The sequence below is a fragment of the Lycorma delicatula genome, chromosome 4 (assembly GCF_047948215.1).
Source record: "Lycorma delicatula isolate Av1 chromosome 4, ASM4794821v1, whole genome shotgun sequence".
Taxonomy (NCBI): domain Eukaryota; kingdom Metazoa; phylum Arthropoda; class Insecta; order Hemiptera; family Fulgoridae; genus Lycorma; species Lycorma delicatula.
Genome location: NC_134458.1, coordinates 190,051,717 through 190,070,249, shown reverse-complemented (window position 1 = coordinate 190,070,249; position 18,533 = coordinate 190,051,717). Strand labels below are relative to the sequence as shown.

General features: G+C 28.3%; 1 protein-coding gene across 2 annotated transcripts in view; it reads right to left on the bottom strand.

Moving 5' to 3' along the window:
- Positions 1 to 655: 655 nt before the first annotated feature.
- LOC142324157 (uncharacterized) overlaps positions 656 to 18,533 on the bottom strand; it is a 70,708-nt gene continuing 52,830 nt past the window's right edge. Inside the window, exons 5-6 of one of the 2 annotated variants that reach the window (XM_075364870.1) lie at positions 4,620 to 4,757; positions 656 to 838 (exon numbers count right to left, since the gene is read on the bottom strand). In XM_075364870.1, the coding sequence (XP_075220985.1) occupies positions 809 to 838; positions 4,620 to 4,757 (168 nt within the window). In that variant the 3' untranslated portion in view covers positions 656 to 808. Of the gene's footprint in view, positions 839 to 4,072; positions 4,758 to 18,533 lie in introns of those variants that run through there. The other variant, XM_075364869.1, reaches the window with a different exon arrangement.

Genomic DNA, 18,533 nt, shown 5'->3' with positions numbered 1-18,533 from the left:
AGATACCACACAGAATAAGCTTAAAAATCTCTTTTTAAAAGAACAAAACTGATGTTAACTAACTTTCCACTTACAAACAAAATATCAGTAAATAATCAAGAGATTAAAAAAGTAGAAAAATTCATATACCTTGGAAAAATAGTCACATACAACTTAAACAAGAAAACCACATGCAGAAATAGAATCGACAAACTGTCAACAGCACAAAACCTCACTAACAACACACACAACAAAAAATGCCTCTCATAGCCACCAAACTCAAACATTACCGGTCGTCGTCCAACTGTAATAATATACGGTAGTGAAACTATATTCCAAACAAGCCACACAGCATTCTAAAACTCGAAAGAATAGCAATGACCTGCATAAACAAAAACTACTACACAGAAGGGCACTGAAGGGTAATATAGAACAAGGCAGCTTATAAGGAAATGGAACCTGTAACGATCACAATATGAAAACCGAAAAAAGAATTCCATATGTTAAAAAAATAATTTTATCTCTAAGCCAATTTTTAAGTTAGATCTGGAGTAAGGCAAGCTACACATCTGTTCTCCACGTTTCCTAGTTTTTATAAATTACATTAGTTTAATTTAGTTATATGTTACATATACACGATTGAAGAGCTTAGTTAAAAACCACACCATATGGCAGAGTATTTCTTCACTAAAAGAGGATGAATATATTCTGGGCCCATCAAAGAATTAATTCGGCAAATGGCCTCTTCAACACCACTGTCAGTTAAAATAACATTTGCTACATACACAGCAGATGTATATTCACATATTTCAGTCAACATCACGTCCAGTTAGTTAATTATATAATTTTCGTCATTAAACTGAATAATAATAAAAGTACTTAAATTAGTTTTTGTGGAATTTCATAATTTCAAACCAAAATGTGAACTAAAAAATAAATGGGTGAAATAACAAAGGTTTAGTGAAAAATAAAGGGCATAATAACATGGTTTTGCACTAAAATAAAGAACAAAAGGGGATTAAAAACCATAATTAAAAAAATAAAATCAAAGAATTAAGACAGAAATATGCCAGGAAATGAAAAATCTTGTTCAATATTTTTTTATACGAATTTACTATCTATGGAATTTACAAAAACTATTACAAATATGAGTTTTATTTTCTTAATGAGTGCGTTGTAATAAAATTAACAACAAAGTAACGTCACCATGGTCCAATTGGATCAGCATGATACGTAAACAATGTGTAATTATGTACTCAGGCCTACCATTCCTGAGAAATAAGGTGCCACCAAAGCATATCAGTATGCATGGTTTAGTTTTTAAATCCGTATAAAAGCAACTAACGTTTAGTAGGTTTGAACCTGATCTCTCTAAGAGAGAGATAACCTCTCTGTCAGAGAGAGAGAGAGAGAGAGAAAGAGTGACACAAAAAAAAATCAAAATCTCCAGGAGCTTAAAGAAGTTAAGATAAAGATTTTTGGCCCTTCTATGATGGTCTTTCATTCAGTTATGCAGAAAAAGAGGAGCGCAATAGAACATGTTAAGGTAAAAAGAAATTTAAAAGAAATTTTAAAAAAATTTGAAGACAGGTGTCAACAAATTAATATTTTTAATAAAATAATATTATACTGTACATTTATGTAAAACTATAATGTATAGAACTGTTACTTTAAACTTTTAAGAGCGTTTTTATATTTTCACAATATACTAATGAAGCAACAGTTATTCATTAGTTTTATTTTTAGTTAGCAAACCTTATTATAATAATTCAATACAAAGTTTAATTTTTTGTTTATAAAAGTCTGATTAGTTATAATACAAGTCAGTAGGATAAGAAACTAATTAAATATCTCTTGTAATGTTACTATATTTTTTTTTGTCATTAATTTTTAAGAATGTTTTTATATTTTCAGTGTACTAATGAAGCAATAGTTATTCATTAGTTTATTTTTAGTTTGTAAACCTAATGGTAATTAACCAATTAAATATCTCTTATAATGTATTTTTGTACTGTTATCTAAAAAAATGAAAGTGTTTTGTTGTAAGTAACGTCTTTACATTCTATCTCTACAATTATTTTGTTTCCTAGTAATTTCAATAATTCAGAAAAAACATTTTATAATATAAACCTAATAATATCATGAACACTTGTATTAGGTTTCAGTTCAAGAAAAGAGCAGGCAAAATTAAGTTTCTAGGCAGACAGATGTTTTTCAAAGCATATTTTTCAACTATAACTAAAACATCCAAGTTCAAAAGGCCCTATGTAGCCGATCACCATTGTTTGACATAACCTACATGTTTTTTGAATTGTAAGAAATCTTCTAAGCAAATAATAGATGAAAAAAATAATTTATCTTAAATACAGGTAATTAGAAATCTTAGATTAAATTTATGATATAACTGTTATATTACATTCTGTTAATTCAATTTCAAAGGTTTTTCTGCTCTCCTGAAAAAATTAGAATGAATGATGATATATATATATATATATAGTTATATAACTATACAAGTAAATATCCATTTTAATTGCTCTCATTTAAAGTGTAACATTCAACTCAGAAATAGGATATGCCACGTTTAAAAACAATTGCAGTTGCTGTTTTTAAGAGAAATGCAATTATTATTTTTAACAGATGGTAAGTTTTAGGCTAGAAACGTTTTGATTCTCAATGTGGGTGGTGGGTGAAAAAGTTTAACAATCAATTGTTTAAAAGAATATTACATAAAAAAAAAAAACAAAAAACATGGTGAATATTTGGACTGTACAACTATGCTGGCCAGGAGTTTGACTGTGTGGTTTGTCAAGCTCTTCATCATTTGGCCATTAACATTTTACTTTACTTTATAATCCTCAATCTCAAACATATACAATAAAACAATAAATCTCAAACATTTTTAAGTGATCATAAAAACACAAGTATAAAACATAATTATGTATAAAATATAATTCTCAAGACTTATCTCTTCTATTAGAAGAGATACAATAATATGAATAATATCTGTATGACTAATAATTAAAATATAATAAAGCAGATCTTTAAATAATTACAGTTACGGCATTCGTGATTTGTACATTTTGACAATCTTAAAATCTTACACAGTATACAGAAAGTAAGGCAAATCAGTAAGAATTTCAAATTAAAGTTTTATAAATTCTTAAATTAACAGTTTCACTCCAGTAGCAGTTATTTTAAATAAATAATATTTAGTTTATATTAATTTTAACAATAGTTTCATAAAATAAATCAACAGCACTTATGTATTGAATAACGCTAATGTACTGTCTTTTTCTAATTAGTCTTTGGAATGTAACGTATTACTTCAGAGGATTATATGTATGAACGTAAATGAAATTTAGTCATGTACAATCTCAGGTCAACCATTCCTAAGATGTCTGGTTATATTTGAAACTCAACCGCAAAAGGAAACAGTTATTAATGATCTAGTATTCAAATCTGTTTAAAAGAAAGTTCTAAGGTTCAAATTCTAGTAAAGGCAGTACAGATATGTACTTTTATACAGATTTGAATTTTACTAGATTAAGGATATTGGTATTGGGTTACAATTAACTGCCTATCTCAGGAATGGTCGACCTGAGACTGTACAAGACTAAACTCCATTTATATTCATATATATCATCATCTGAAGAAATATCTTGCAGCGATTCCAGAACCTAATCAGAAAAAGAGAGAATGGTAACGTACTAATTAATTTTTCAAAGTAATGCTTCTAAATAATTAAATTTTTTATAATGATTTAATAAATGTAATCTGATATTTTCATTGGCTTTTAATTATTGCTACTTAAAAATTATACCAAGAACATTCTAGTATCGAGTTAAATTTTAAAAGTGTTTATTTGGTTATTTGAAATACCAAATGAAGTTTTTCATTTGCCCAAGTAATTTCCTTTTCAGATAATGTGTATCTATGTCCAGAAACAGTTTACGGATTAACTTCTGTTAGTATTTCCTGTCGAGGTAATATTAGAATATCACTGTGTGCTGGAAAAACATAAAAAGGAGATGGACCTTGAAAGTGAGGAAAACTTACTTCCGCTTCTTCTGTTGATTCTTTTCTAGGTAATACACAAACTAACCACAAAGCACCATTATAATGCACAAGACAAAACCTTTTATATCATAAATTTGAGGAAAACCAACTTCTCTTTCGTGCAAAACTTTAAGTTGTTCATATTCTTCATTTCTGGAAATAATTTTTGTTTTAAAATATCCTTTCCTGACTGCTAAAAAAGCACGCAACTTCTGAGTACCTTAGATTGCCATCGTTTTGCTAAATACTTTTCATTTGAAACAAATATGAAATTCATATTTTTAATATTTGACCAAGCCTAATAATAAAGCTGAGTGACTGTTGTTACTTGATCTTGCTATGGGCGTTGTAAACTTGCTTTTGATGTTAATCTTTTCTTTTAAGACTATCACCAAAACCAACAAATGCACTTTTTAATGTGATGTGGCAAACGAATGCCATTCTGCCCCTGGACCAAAGTCATCCTCATCATACATTAAATTCACAAAATTTTTACGATTTTTATATTGAGCTGCTGAGCCATCTGAGAAGTAAGTTTATTCACAATATTATACTATTCTTTTAAAAACTGAATTAGTTTTTACCTTTTTTAAGGTGACACTTTCATTTTCAACTTTAAAATTTTCTAATTTAACCAAGTTGGACTCTTCAATTGCTAAAGGATCTTTTTCAATATCACCATTAATAACATCTAGCGGTTCCTCTTTCAGTTGTACTAAATCCTGTAATACAAAACAAAATATGAATGCTACAAATTAAATATGTTTATGATTATTTGTATAATTTATAAAATAAAAATAAATTGCAACTCTAATTGACTTACAACACACATTAACAGATCAGCGACTGTTATATTATTATTATTATTATTATTATTATTAGACGACTTTAATGTGCAAGGTTTTACATGAGAAAATCACAAAAACCTTTCTTTTGTTAAATATTAACATCCAAATTTAAATGTTAAAAATGCTAAAGACAGCAACAAAATTCTAGCAAGAACTTTGAAAAACTATTAAACTACGACGAACCTAAGGTAAGATTTCAATTCCAAAATTCAGCAATATGAACTGACAAATCAAAAACACATAAGGAAATAAAAATAGACAAACTCATCAAGAAAATAAACAAGGTAACAGGTGATGGCTTGATTGCAGCAGAATTACAAAAGAATCATGCAAACAGCAAAGAAAAAACTTAAGAAAGAGATATGGAAAACTCAAAAAAATGACTATGGCTAAAAACATTTACCAAAAAGACAGAATTCATAACCATCCAAGATTCCCTAAAGTTGCAAAATAACAAAATATGGGAAAATCAATAAATTCAACAAATTTAAATATATGGGAGAAATAACCCAAATTAATGGTTTAGATAAATAAAGCCAATCAAGCGCGAATGAGAATATTAAAATAAGCCTATCAACTAACAAAAGATATGTTCAACAAAAAGAATATTTCAGAAGATGCCTAAATCAGATATTAAAATAATCAAGTAGTAAAAAGTAGAGATGCACCTGTTTACATCAGATGCATAATCAGTTTAAAAACAGACAACTTAGTCCAGCAGAATAAAAGAAGGTAAAGACTTGAGAAAAGTCCTAATCTCATTACACCACCGACAATGTGGTGAAGGAAGCTGTGACCACTTGGATTCGAGAAAGACCGCCATAATTTTTCACATGAATTTGTCACACGTTGGGATAAGTGTACCAGTATAAATGGGGATTATATTGAAAAATAAATACAGCATTTTGTAGGTAAGGTATTATACTTTTATCCATATTTATTTCATCCCAATATCTATTTTCATTCCCATGCTATGTATATATGTACAAAATTTATCAGCCAAGCCTCATATATAGACCAGTAAAACAAGATAAGTTTTGTGGCTTGAGACATTGTTTTAACAAATTTGCTCCAGTCTAAAAAAAGTATTTTTGTCAGATAGATTTTTGTCTGCATATATACATACGCATACATGTTGTTCTGTTTTTTGTCTAATAACTCTGGAGATTCCATAAACCAATTTTCTTCAAACATGGTACTAGGTCCCTTCAAAGGAAAACAATGTATTAAAAAATTTGCAAAAATTTGAAAAAAGGGTGGGGATATTTTGTCCTTAACAAAATTTAAAATCTTTAATCAGGCACTTTAACAAACAATTTTTTTTATAAGCGTTGAAGTTTTTTAATCAAGATCACAAATTACCAAAACTTTTTAATTAATATTCAACTCCTCTTCAAAAAATTACTTAAATATATTTTCCTTTTTTAGCTATATATTGCTTCAGAACAATAGTTTGTAGGTGTTTTTTGAATCTATATTTTCTATATCAGTAAGCCATTTCACTGGTAAGCAAGTTAATAAATTTTGCACAATATGTCACCCAATTTTCTCATTTTTATCATACTCTATTAGATTTTGCACCATTATCATTTTATAAGGATAAAATTTCAAATCCTAGTGTAAAACAGTTTTATCAATGCTGTAGGATAAACGAAGGGCTACAGCATGCTTTCTGATTAGAAACATATTTGTTTATGAGTATGTATATATTCACAAACAACATACTAGCTTACAAAATAATACACAAACATCAATATGCTGACACAATCTTACTGTACGAAGTGAATGCAAAACATTAATAAAAATATAGCCAAAATATCCCGATAAAAAAACTCTTCGGTAACAAAAAATACAACATAAAATAAATAAAAATAAAAACAAACATAAACATTAAAAAATCACATTAACAAAGACTACGAGGAAATAGTTCATAAGTTTAAAAAAATTGGAATACAATATGGTTTTCAGAAGAAAAAGACAAATACAAACACCAATCACAGCATCCCTGCTATACATATACATATACATATATATATATATATATTGAAAGTTCTGAAATGGTCAAATAGGACACAGTTTCAAACTAGGATACAATGAACAGTTAAAAGCCATCTATAGTAAACCCAGTCACTGTACTCACTACCTCAAACTCAACAATATTAATAAGAGCAGTAAGCTCTTATTAATGTGTATATAGCTATATTACACATACATAAAGATGAACAATATCTTAAATACATTGACACTGAATCACAAGGATCTCTATGGTAGCTATACTAGCCTCTGTACTAGATCATACAGATCCATATGATGGGCTAACATCAAACAGCGAGTTGGTGTTCTTTTTAAAACTTTAGGTTCTTAATAAGGCTGTATAGTGCATTGTACAATGATTAGTTTGTACTTTCTGCACTTAGTTTTTTCTACAATTTTTTTTTATTTTTTAAAGATTTCACATCATTTATGAGAAACTTAAATAAGGTTTTTTCTCCATATTTCATTTATTCTAGATATTTTAACATCGCATTAAAACAAAGTCATTTATTTTTCTATTTTCTGCACTGGTTTCTTATGAAATGTTGAAATTTTTTTTAAAGTACATTTATTTATTAAATTTAATTTCCCTATTTCTCCCACTTACACTTTCGCTGCCATCAGATCCTTTTATTATATTTACTTTTGCAATTACTTCTGGATTGTACATTCAATATAATATACTTTAAAATCATTGTAATTAACAATCTTTTGCAAAAATCTTCTACAGATTTATTTAACTACATTGATAATAATTCCATTTTTTCAATATAAATTCTTTATATAATTTTGTTTTTGATTCAGTTTCTATCTTATTGTCAAGTCTCCCCATTTTTTACGAACAGAAAAAAACAAAATTCCATAAGAAAAATATTTTCCAACAAACATAATGTAAATGTTACTAGATGTTAACGATTACTTGAACAAATGGTGGAAAAAAACACATTTCTTAAACATAAATGAAGGTATTTGAATATCATCAATGGCCACACAGATGAGGCAAGATCCAGACTTACAGAAAGGACAAACTACACAGGTTGTTATGAGAAAATGATCACACATTATTACATTTTTAATGAGTTCTGACCATTAAGAAATATAAAGATGTTTTGTATTAGACCCTCGTTAATGAGATCCTTGAAAAAATTATTCAGGTTAATGAGTTAAATAAATGGGAAAACCATTGCACCAAATATTTTAACACGCTTTAACATAATAAAATATTCCATAACAAAAAACAATGTTGTATTAAATAAATAGAAAATTTGAATCTATCATACTTTCCAATTACAACTTAAAAATGTCTGTCTAATTAAAAACATCTACCCATAATACAATATTATAAACTCTTTTTGATTATATAGAACAATATAAACTTTTCTTATATTGATTGATTCAAATTTTTTTTATATAAAATTTTTAGAAAACTCACAGAAAAAAACACAATCCACATCCTAGAAAAGATTATAATTCTATAGCAACCAGAAAAAAACAACCGATCCTTAATAATGAAGGGAATTCATTAAACTAGTTTTTTTAAGAAAAACATGAGTTACATTTCAATACTTCAAAAATAATTGTCATCGGTTTCAGCATCAGGAATTTATTTTGTACGTTAAATAGCACATTTTATCTTTTTTGTATGTATGAGCATTAAAAGATTTAAATGGCAGAAAGGCTCCTGGAATAGACGGAGTACTTGTAGAATTACTGCGCAGTGCAGGTGAGGAAGCGATTGATAGATTATACAAGCTGGTGTGTAATATTTATGAAAAAGTTCCGTCAGACCTCAAAAAAAGCGTTATAGTCATGATACCAAAGAAAGCAGGGGCAGATAAATGTGAAGAATACAGAATACAGTTTAACTAATTAGTTTACCTAGTCATGCATCAAAAATCTTAACTAGAATTCTATACAGAAGAATTGAGAGGAGAGTGGAAGAAGGGTTAGGAGAAGACCAATTTGGTTTAAGGAAAAGTATAGGGACATGGGAAGCAATTTTAGGCCTCAGATTAATAGTAGAAGAAAGATTAAAGAAAAACAAACCAACATACTTGGCGTTTATAGACCTAGAAAAAGCATGCGATAACGTAGACTGGAATAAAATGTTCAGCATTTAAAAAAAATTATGGTTCAAATACAGGGATAGAAGAACAATTGCTAGCATGTACAGGAACCAAACAGCAACAGTAACAATTGAAGAACATAAGAAGGAAGCCGTAATACGAAAGGGAGTCCGACAAGGATGTTCCCTGTCCCCGTTACTTTTTAATCTTTACATGGAACTAGCAGTTCATGATGTTAAAGAACAATTTAGATTCAGAGTAACAGTACATGGTGAAAAGATAAAGATGCTACGATTTGCTGATGATATAGTAATTCTAGCCGAGAGTAAAAAGGATCTAGAAGAAACAATGTACGGCATAGATGGAAGTCCTACGCAACAACTATTGCGTGAAAATAAACAAATACAAAACAAACGTAATGAAATGTATTAGAGATAACAAAGATGTACCAATGAATGTGAAAATAGGAGGAGAAAAGATTATGGAGGTAGAAGAATTTTGTTATTTGGGAAGGAGAATTACTAAAGATGGACGAAGCAGGAGCGATATAAAAGGCGAAATAGCACAAGCGAAACGAGCCTTCAGTCAGAAATATAATTTGTTAACATCAAAAATTACTTTAAATGTCAGGAAAAAATTTTTGAAAGTGTATGTTTGGAGTGTTGCTTTATATGGAAGTGAAGCTTGGACAATCGGAGTATCTGAGAAGAAAAGATTAGAAGCTTTTGAAATGCGGTGCTATAGGAGAATGTTAAAAATCAGATGGGTGGATAAAGTGACAAATGAAGAGGTATTGCGGCAAATAGATGAAGAAAGAAGCATTTGGAAAAAGATAGTTAAAAGAAGAGACAGACTTATAGGCCACATACTAAGGCATCCTGGAATAGTCGCTTTAATATTGGAAGGACAGGTAGAAGGAAAAAATTGTGTAGGCAGGCCACGTTTGGAATATGTAAAACAAATTGTTAGGGATGTAGGATGTAGGGGGTATACTGAAATGAAACGACTAGCACTAGATAGGGAATCTTGGAGAGCCGCATAAAAGCAGTCAAATGACTGAAGACAAAAAAAAAAATGGTATAAAACTACGTTTCTAAAAAAGTTAAGAAAAAAACTTGTCTAAGAAAAACGAATTACTTGTCTTCACTCCAAATAAAAGGCAATGTGAGAATCATAAAATTAAATTTTGAATAATTAAAAGCAATTAAGTTGAGAGAAATTAGAAATTTTGTATAAAATGAAAGTTGTTTAGAAAGAAAATAACATTTACACTTGTTGGTTATGCTTCCACCAATGAGATAATTCAATTACTTCCCGTTTAGCTCCACAATATAATATTTTAATACAATACAATATAATTTTAATATTTATTGAAAATATAAAAAAATTTGGCCAAACATGAATTGTAATTAAATTTTAACGCAAGAAAAATTCACACTATAAAAATTTATATAGGTAAAGTATATGGTGATAAGAATATAAATAAAATGTGAGAATTAATAAAACATATTCAATAAAGCTACACTGAAATTTATCAGACTGAAAAGAGATTGTTTTGAATGATCTTTTCTTGTATTAAAGAACTGAAGCAAAAAATCAACACTGAAATTTTGTAAGGGTTAGACAAATCATTACTGATGAAATATGAAGGTCATCTCATTCATTAGATTTCAAAATTTCACATATACATAATTTTTATTGAACATTATCGGTACAATAAGTTTTGTATGATGACTTTCCCTGATCAATGAATGAGGAAAACAAAGGGTGGATTAGCCTTGACATTTCTTGACTGATATAACCAAGAGGGAATAAATTTCTTAATCGTACTGTCGGTGGTAATCGACACAGATTTGTCATAAAACTTCTGAAAATAAACACTGGATATTGAATATGTATCATTCAGCTACTTCAAAACCAAACATTAAGGTAAATTTACACAAAAAAAAATTATAATGGATATTTTCTGAGGCCAGAAATGTAAGAAGTCTTTCCTGAAACTATCACAATAATTACAGTTACTAAAAATACTTAATAAAAACAAAACTTTATTTGAAAACAGAATGTGATGAAATAGAGAAAGATGGTAACAGGGGATGTTTTTTCATAGTTTGATCTGATTTACATAAAACTTGATCAAAATATTGCATATGAGAACAGAATCGACTCATCAGTATAAAATTCAGGTGACGATAATGCCGAAGCGTTTTTCACCCAGAAAAAAGTCAAATAAAAAAATAACCATTATAAAATGAAGTAGAGTCAGTTATAGTCTCTAAACATTAAGAAGCAATAGATTTGTGATCGTATCACCATATCAGTAATTAAAAATTACACAAATTCATAATGAACCCTTATATTTAATAAATATTTCCTTTAGTCTGGAGAAATATTTTATAACAGTATATTGAAATTTACTGAATTTCATGAAAATGTACTTAAAATAAAAATTGAATTCTTACATTAGTTAATGTAGGAAATCAAAGGTACTGGACTAAAACTTCAAATTAAGAAAAGACACCATCATTTTTACTGGACTGAATAAATTAACTGCAATTATTTACTCGGGTATAAGTTGGAATAAGATTATGTAAAAAAAAAAAACTAGCTGGTCAGGGCTCACTTTTCTTACCCAATCATCTAGCCAGGACCCCCAATGTGCTTCGATATCCTCATGCTTGCGAGAATAATACTGATAAATAAAACTTAAACCTCGTTCAGTTTACAAAAAAATATCATTATATGGTAGGTAAATTTCTTCAAAGCACAGTTTAGTCAGTACAGGACCCAAAACTCTGAGCGATTTGAAGAGTGTGGATTTCAAAATAGTCAGCCTTCATCTTAAAAATAGTAGTTATATCCATCCATATTTAGTCTGGTTCTTAGTATTACCCTACAAACACCACTAGGAGGTTATCATATTTTGTTTCTTATTTTTCTTAAGTGTTTTTTGGCCAAGTAACTGGAGGCAGGTGCAGCCAGCTGGGTCGCACTACAGTAACCGTGGCTATTGGTTGAGCTACCAATAGTACACGAACAAATCCCTTAAAAAATCGAAAATAAAAAAAACACCAAAAATGATCTTTAGAAATTATCTGAAGAATAATTGCAAGCCCAAATCTACTTAATATATTGTCTAATCAGAAATGGGAAAAATTTGGAATCATTTTTCAAAATTGTTTTAACTTTCTTCATCCCTTTGCAAAAAATCTAAAAATTGGTTTTTTAGATATTCACATGAAGATAATTACACACACACATAAGTTCACGTGCCAAAAATCAAGTTGATATCTTCATTTGTTACTGAGAAATTAAAAAAATAGTAAAAATTTCATTGTACTCCATTTTAACCCTTTAAACCCAGAATTTAAAAAAATCCTTTCTTAATGTGCACTTACACAGTATAAAAAAAACTTGAATACAATTTTTCATTAATTTATCTTCACTAGTTTTGTTGGGCATTGATAAATCAGTTATCAGTCAAGTCAGTCAATCACGACAAGCTGCTTTATAGGTACAGTTTTTCAAAATTTATAGCTGGCTTAGACATGAACCCCAAGCCTATGGCACATTAGGAGAGTTCAAATAGAAACATACACTGCCTAGAAATATCTCTTTTCCAAAGAAATTTAACAAGGCAGCAAAATACACCGGTTTAAAGTATAAATGATTTCATAAAAGGTTGAGATCCTAATTTATCCCCACCGGTAAACATTTTTATCGAGTACACAATCAATTATACAAAATGGTTAGCCAAAATCAGCAGAAATCATAAGTCAGTGCACGCATAGGAAGTTTTATAAATGTAAAATGATTTTACATTAGTAAAACGTAGAATGCATTTTACTAGTGTTAAACTGACTATCTCCTAAAATGGTCACAAACTGACCACCAAAAACCGAACTTTAATGTCCTTTGTGGATGACTTCTAGTAAGTATATGTTTTTTTTTATAAAGAATAATTTTAAAAATTATTTAAAAATCACAAATTATATCTTTTGAAAATAACTAAGTTTATAGCGATATATAATTCATTTGATTAACTTGATTTTTATTAAATGACTTCTTAATTTACAAGATTTTTTCTGTCTAAATATCTTTTAAATATGATTATTAATCTGTCTATTGTTTTTATATTTCAGATCGACAATCTGAATAATGTAACTTGCTTGGGAGGAAAATCTATATCAGAATTAACAGTAAATGAAATTTGTCCCACATCTACAGCAGGCGTAATAATTATTATTAGCATTCTTACGGCTATTCTTGGGCTCATAGTAGGTCTTCTTATAGCTCTCTACTATCGATATAATCAAGAAATAAAAGTTTGGCTTTATGCACATCAGATGTTTCTTTGGCTTGTTACTGAAGATGAACTAGATCGTGATAAGCTGTATGATGGTTTCATAAGTTATTCTCATCGAGATGAAGATTTTGCGATAAAACATTTGGTTCCAGGGCTAGAGAATGGCACCCCTAAATTTAAGTTACATTTACATTATAGAGATTGGATTATAGGTGATTATATACCAAGTCAAATAGCACGGTCAGTTGAATATTCACGTAGAACTATTGTTGTGTTGTCACCTAACTTTCTAGAAAGTGTTTGGGGGAAAATGGAATTCAAAACAGCACATTCCCAAGCGTTGAGTATGGGAAGAGCAAGAGTAATTGTCATACTTTACGGTGATGTTGGCCCGGCTGATAATTTAGATCCTGAACTTAAAGCATATGTATCAATGAGCACATACCTAAAATGGGGTGACCTTGGTTTTGGGATAAGCTTCGATTTACTTTACCTCATCCTACCGACTTATCAAAAGGAATATACCACCTCTTTTCCAAAGAAATTTAACAAGGCAGCAAAATATACCGGTACTAAGTATCGATAAAGATGATCTCATAAAAGATTCAGTTCCTAATTCGTCCCCACCAGCAAACAGTTTCATTGACCAAACACCATCGTTTAAACAAAATGGTCAGAAATCATAAGTCAGTGCGCATAGTATTTAGTGTTTAGGTACCATAATTCTCAAATAAATTAAAAATAAGTAACGTACATCATTTAGAGAATGTTGCTCATATAGAGTTTAAGATCTAAGATAGGAATTAGATTAAACAACTTTTTAAATTTTATTTAAGTATATTTATAGATGAACCTTAGGAATTTTAGATTTAATCATTTGTACAAATATAAACAAAAATAAAAGAAAGAAAAATTTTACTTAATGTTAGTTAGATCTAATTTATTACATATGTATAGTAATTTATTATTTAGTTCTGCAAGTCATAATTTTCAATATGATATATTTATGATAAGCCACGTTTTTAGTATAGGCATAAAGTATACTTTTTTAAATTTTATATTGTCAATCTGCTAATGGATAAATTAAACCTGACTATAAGTTAAAAATATGAGATATATTCTTGTAATTTACAACTAAAATTTATTTTAAGACTGATTTTAAAATAATAATTGTCTATGTAAGTAATACAATACGATAAGCTCATTTTAGAACTTAAATGAAACATAATTGTAAAATTTCTAATAAAATTGCTATCAATATTTCATTTTTTATTCTTTAATCAACTATTACAAGCCATAGAGAAAGGGTGACATAAAGCAGAAAAATTAACCTTGTAAAACTAATGCTGACTCCAAATATCTGGGATCATTTGCTTAGCAGAAATAAAATATTACAACCTTTACGTATCTGATTTATCAAACTATGAGTCCTGGGGCAGCACCCAGAAAAAATATTATTTTAGCCCAGAAATCTCATTTCTTAATACTTAGATATTTCTTCTATTTAGGTAAAGAAAACAACACATCTTTGGCAAAAAATTAATTACAATACTTTAGTAGTTGAAAAACTAAGCTTTTTTTCAAGTTTAATCCTGTCACAATTAACTAATTTCCATTGAACTGAATTCAAACATGTAATGCTTGAATATGTTTGTATAACAGGAAATTTAATTAAACATAATAATTAAATACTTTACTTACCAATCAAGTTAAACATTTATATGTTTATATGTGAAATGTTTAAATACTTAATTAACACTGATACTATTATTATTAGTAATAGTATTTTAATTAGTTGATTGATATTAATTATCAGTAATAACTGTTACTTCTAGAAACAAATATGTGGCGGCCATTTAAAACTATCATTATTTTATATCTAAGAGCCCCTATTAATTAAATAATGCAATTATTCCTCACCATCATGTCTAAAAATCACACATCATTGTACTTTAAAGTACTCTTGCTTTATTAATACATAAGGAAATATGAATCTTTCAGTATCCACAGTGTATTGAGTTGAGGATAATGTAGCGGTTTGTTACATGAAGGTCACTAAGTGTAAAATAACTCATATTCTCTGACATCTTACTTGGGAGTATTGTACTGCAAATACTGCAGAATTACATACATTAAATCATTTATTTTCTGGAGAGCAGGAAATTCCTAATTTGTTTCTAGGAAACATCCTGAGGTCAATACTGCCTCTATTCAGACGCAGGCATGGAGGTTTCTGAAACTGTGAAGATCTGAAAAAGCTTTTTCTCATTTTGAAGCCGGATAGGGTAGGAATGATTGATATGAATGAGAAAGCTCATTATCTTCACATTACTTACTACTATATGATAAATGTAATTCTAGAATATTACAATAATAAAGATTTAACCCTTTTTTTAACATTGCTTTATAAATAAAACAATTTCCAGCCTGCAAATCTTTAATTTATTACTAATTTACATTAAGATTGAAAGCAATATATTATTTCCATCACCAAAAGCGATGGTGTGAATCATTTCCAGTATCTGTGCAATAGATAGATCTATTCTAACTATATGCTATATGACTATAATCAATAGTAATTATTTCACATAATATGAGCTAAATAAATGAATCCTTATACTATATTAATATTAATGAAATATAAATTACTTAGCTCATGTAACTACAATTATATTTTTTTAAATTTAAGATTATTCAGCAACGTATTTTTTAGTTACAATAAAACAGTGATCACCTTGGTAGCCACCAATTTTCAGGTTGACATTTGTTATATAAATCAATTAATTAAATCGTGACCAGTTCAAGAACACTGGTAACATGAATATAGAAAAGTAATGATACATTAAACTGGATACAAACTGAATTTGGATGTGTCCTGCTACATCACTAATTAGTTATAACTTAATCCATGAAATAGACAAGTTGTTAGAATCGCTGCTAATTAATCATTATAAACATTTCATGTCGGAAGTCATTCAGAACTTTAACTACATAAGTAAATAAAGAATTTAATTATTAAGTTTACTTAGCAATTAGTTAAACTTCTTATCGTTCAAACATATGTGAACATACATACTTTTTCGATATTTAATTGTAATAGTAATATTATTATAATATACATCTGCTACACAAAATGGCAGTCCACTTCAACATTCCTTTAAAATAACACTTTCTATGTACGATCATGTAATCTTTTGTCTTAACTTTTCTATTTTTAAAAATTACAAATTACTTTTAGTAATACTACAATACATATTATTAGAATAAAAGAACTTAAGAAGCAGGCACGTGTAAACGTTATACTCTCAAAACCTTTTACTAGTCTTCAAATAAAAAATATATTTTCACTTTTTAATGTTACCAGAGATCTCAACTTAAATAATGAAGGAAATATTTTAACTTTGAACAAGTACTATTTATTGCAATTAAATCCCTGTCCGATGAAACTACGCTACAGTAGATGATTCTTTAAATGAAAATAACAAGGTATTACTACTACTAATTTATGTAAGGTAGTAGAACACTAATGATGAAAGGTAAAGAGGAAAATGTTCCATATTTTTATATGATCAGTTTATTGATGAAAATGTCATTTTATGGTTATAAATTACAAAACCAATATGTTGCAATTTAAAAACACTGATGGTAATACTCAAAACTGGTAAGGAATGTAGGAAAAGACAATTGAGAGGGCGTCTTTTGCAATCTTTTGTGTGTTTTACACACAGCTAAAATCAGTAACGTTAAAAAGTAGTCAAGAAAGATACCTTTTTTTTAGTTTTCCAGTTTTTGAAGACTAATCTCAGTAACAACTGTAGTTTTGTGAGTTTTAAAAAAAGAAAAAGCGATTAAGAAATAAAATATCTACAACAACTCTATTTTTTATTACTATATTGAACAAAGCTTGTACCATATTGCCAATGATATAACTAGTGCTATGTTTTACAAATTATTTCTTTCTTAGTTTCTACAAAAGAAGATCAAGGTGATTCTATATTGCCAAGCCTGATCAGGTACAAGAATTCTTTGCTCTTGCACAGATTTTTTTTTAAAAAGAACAGGCTGTAAATGCACAAGAACATGCAACAACAACCTAAATAAATTTAAGGAAATAAAATAAAAAAGTTTTAGCAATATTAATGATAAAGACTTTTTAAAGTTGATGGTTCTGAGGTTCAAATTCTGGTAAAAGATAGTTGATTTTATGTGAAGTTGAATATTAGACAGCGGATACAGGTGCACTTTAGTGGTTAGGGTTCAATTAACCACATGTCTCAGGAATTGTCTGTAACAAGACTGCACCTAATTTACATGTCATACATATCATCCTCATCTCATCTCATCTCATTGGGCCATTAAGGGGGTTGCTTATTGATCACTAGTTGAACAGATTGCAACATGCACATGAAGGGAAAAAATTAGATATTCAACAAAACAATTATTGATCTAGAAACTAAAGTAAAAAATGATAAATTTTATAATTTCTTTTGTATCATGATAAAAAAACAAATTAATTAATCAAAATATTGCACGATTTTATTACTAAATAGTAAATCAGAAAAATTATGTAATTTAATTTTACATTGAATAAAATTTCATAAATCTCCATTAAAACGTTTTTTTTTTTTTTTATTATATAAAGATTTTCTTTACTCATAGAAAGAAAAAAAAATTAAAGAATGCCAGTTATAACTAAAATTTCACTAATTAATTATATTAATGAAAAACTGAAACAACTTACTGTAGATAAAGGACATAAATACTGTTATTAATTTAATTTGAATTATTATAATTTATTAAAACCGACTAAAAATTATTTATAAATAAGTAATAGAAATTACATGATTCAGCAAAAACAAAACTTGCTGACAAAGAGGAATTATGAATAATGTCCAAATGAACTACTTCAATTTTAGAGAATGTGTTAACATACACTGATCACATCCCTAGCAATGTGCTGTTTTTTAGATGGTGCTAAGAAATCTAATCTATTAGAATAAGTTATTTCTCCAATAAATAAAATACTGGGATAAACAACAATGAGCAATATATATATATATATATATATATATGTAAAAAACCACTGAATTTAATCAGTAAGTTTTAATTTAATTTCCAAAATGAAAATTTCAGGTACTTACGTATTAACGCCACCGCAGCTACAGCTTTATTTAAAAGCAAAGTAGTCAATCGGATTTCGGTGGAAAATGAACAGTCTCTTTACTTATTTTATAAATATAATTT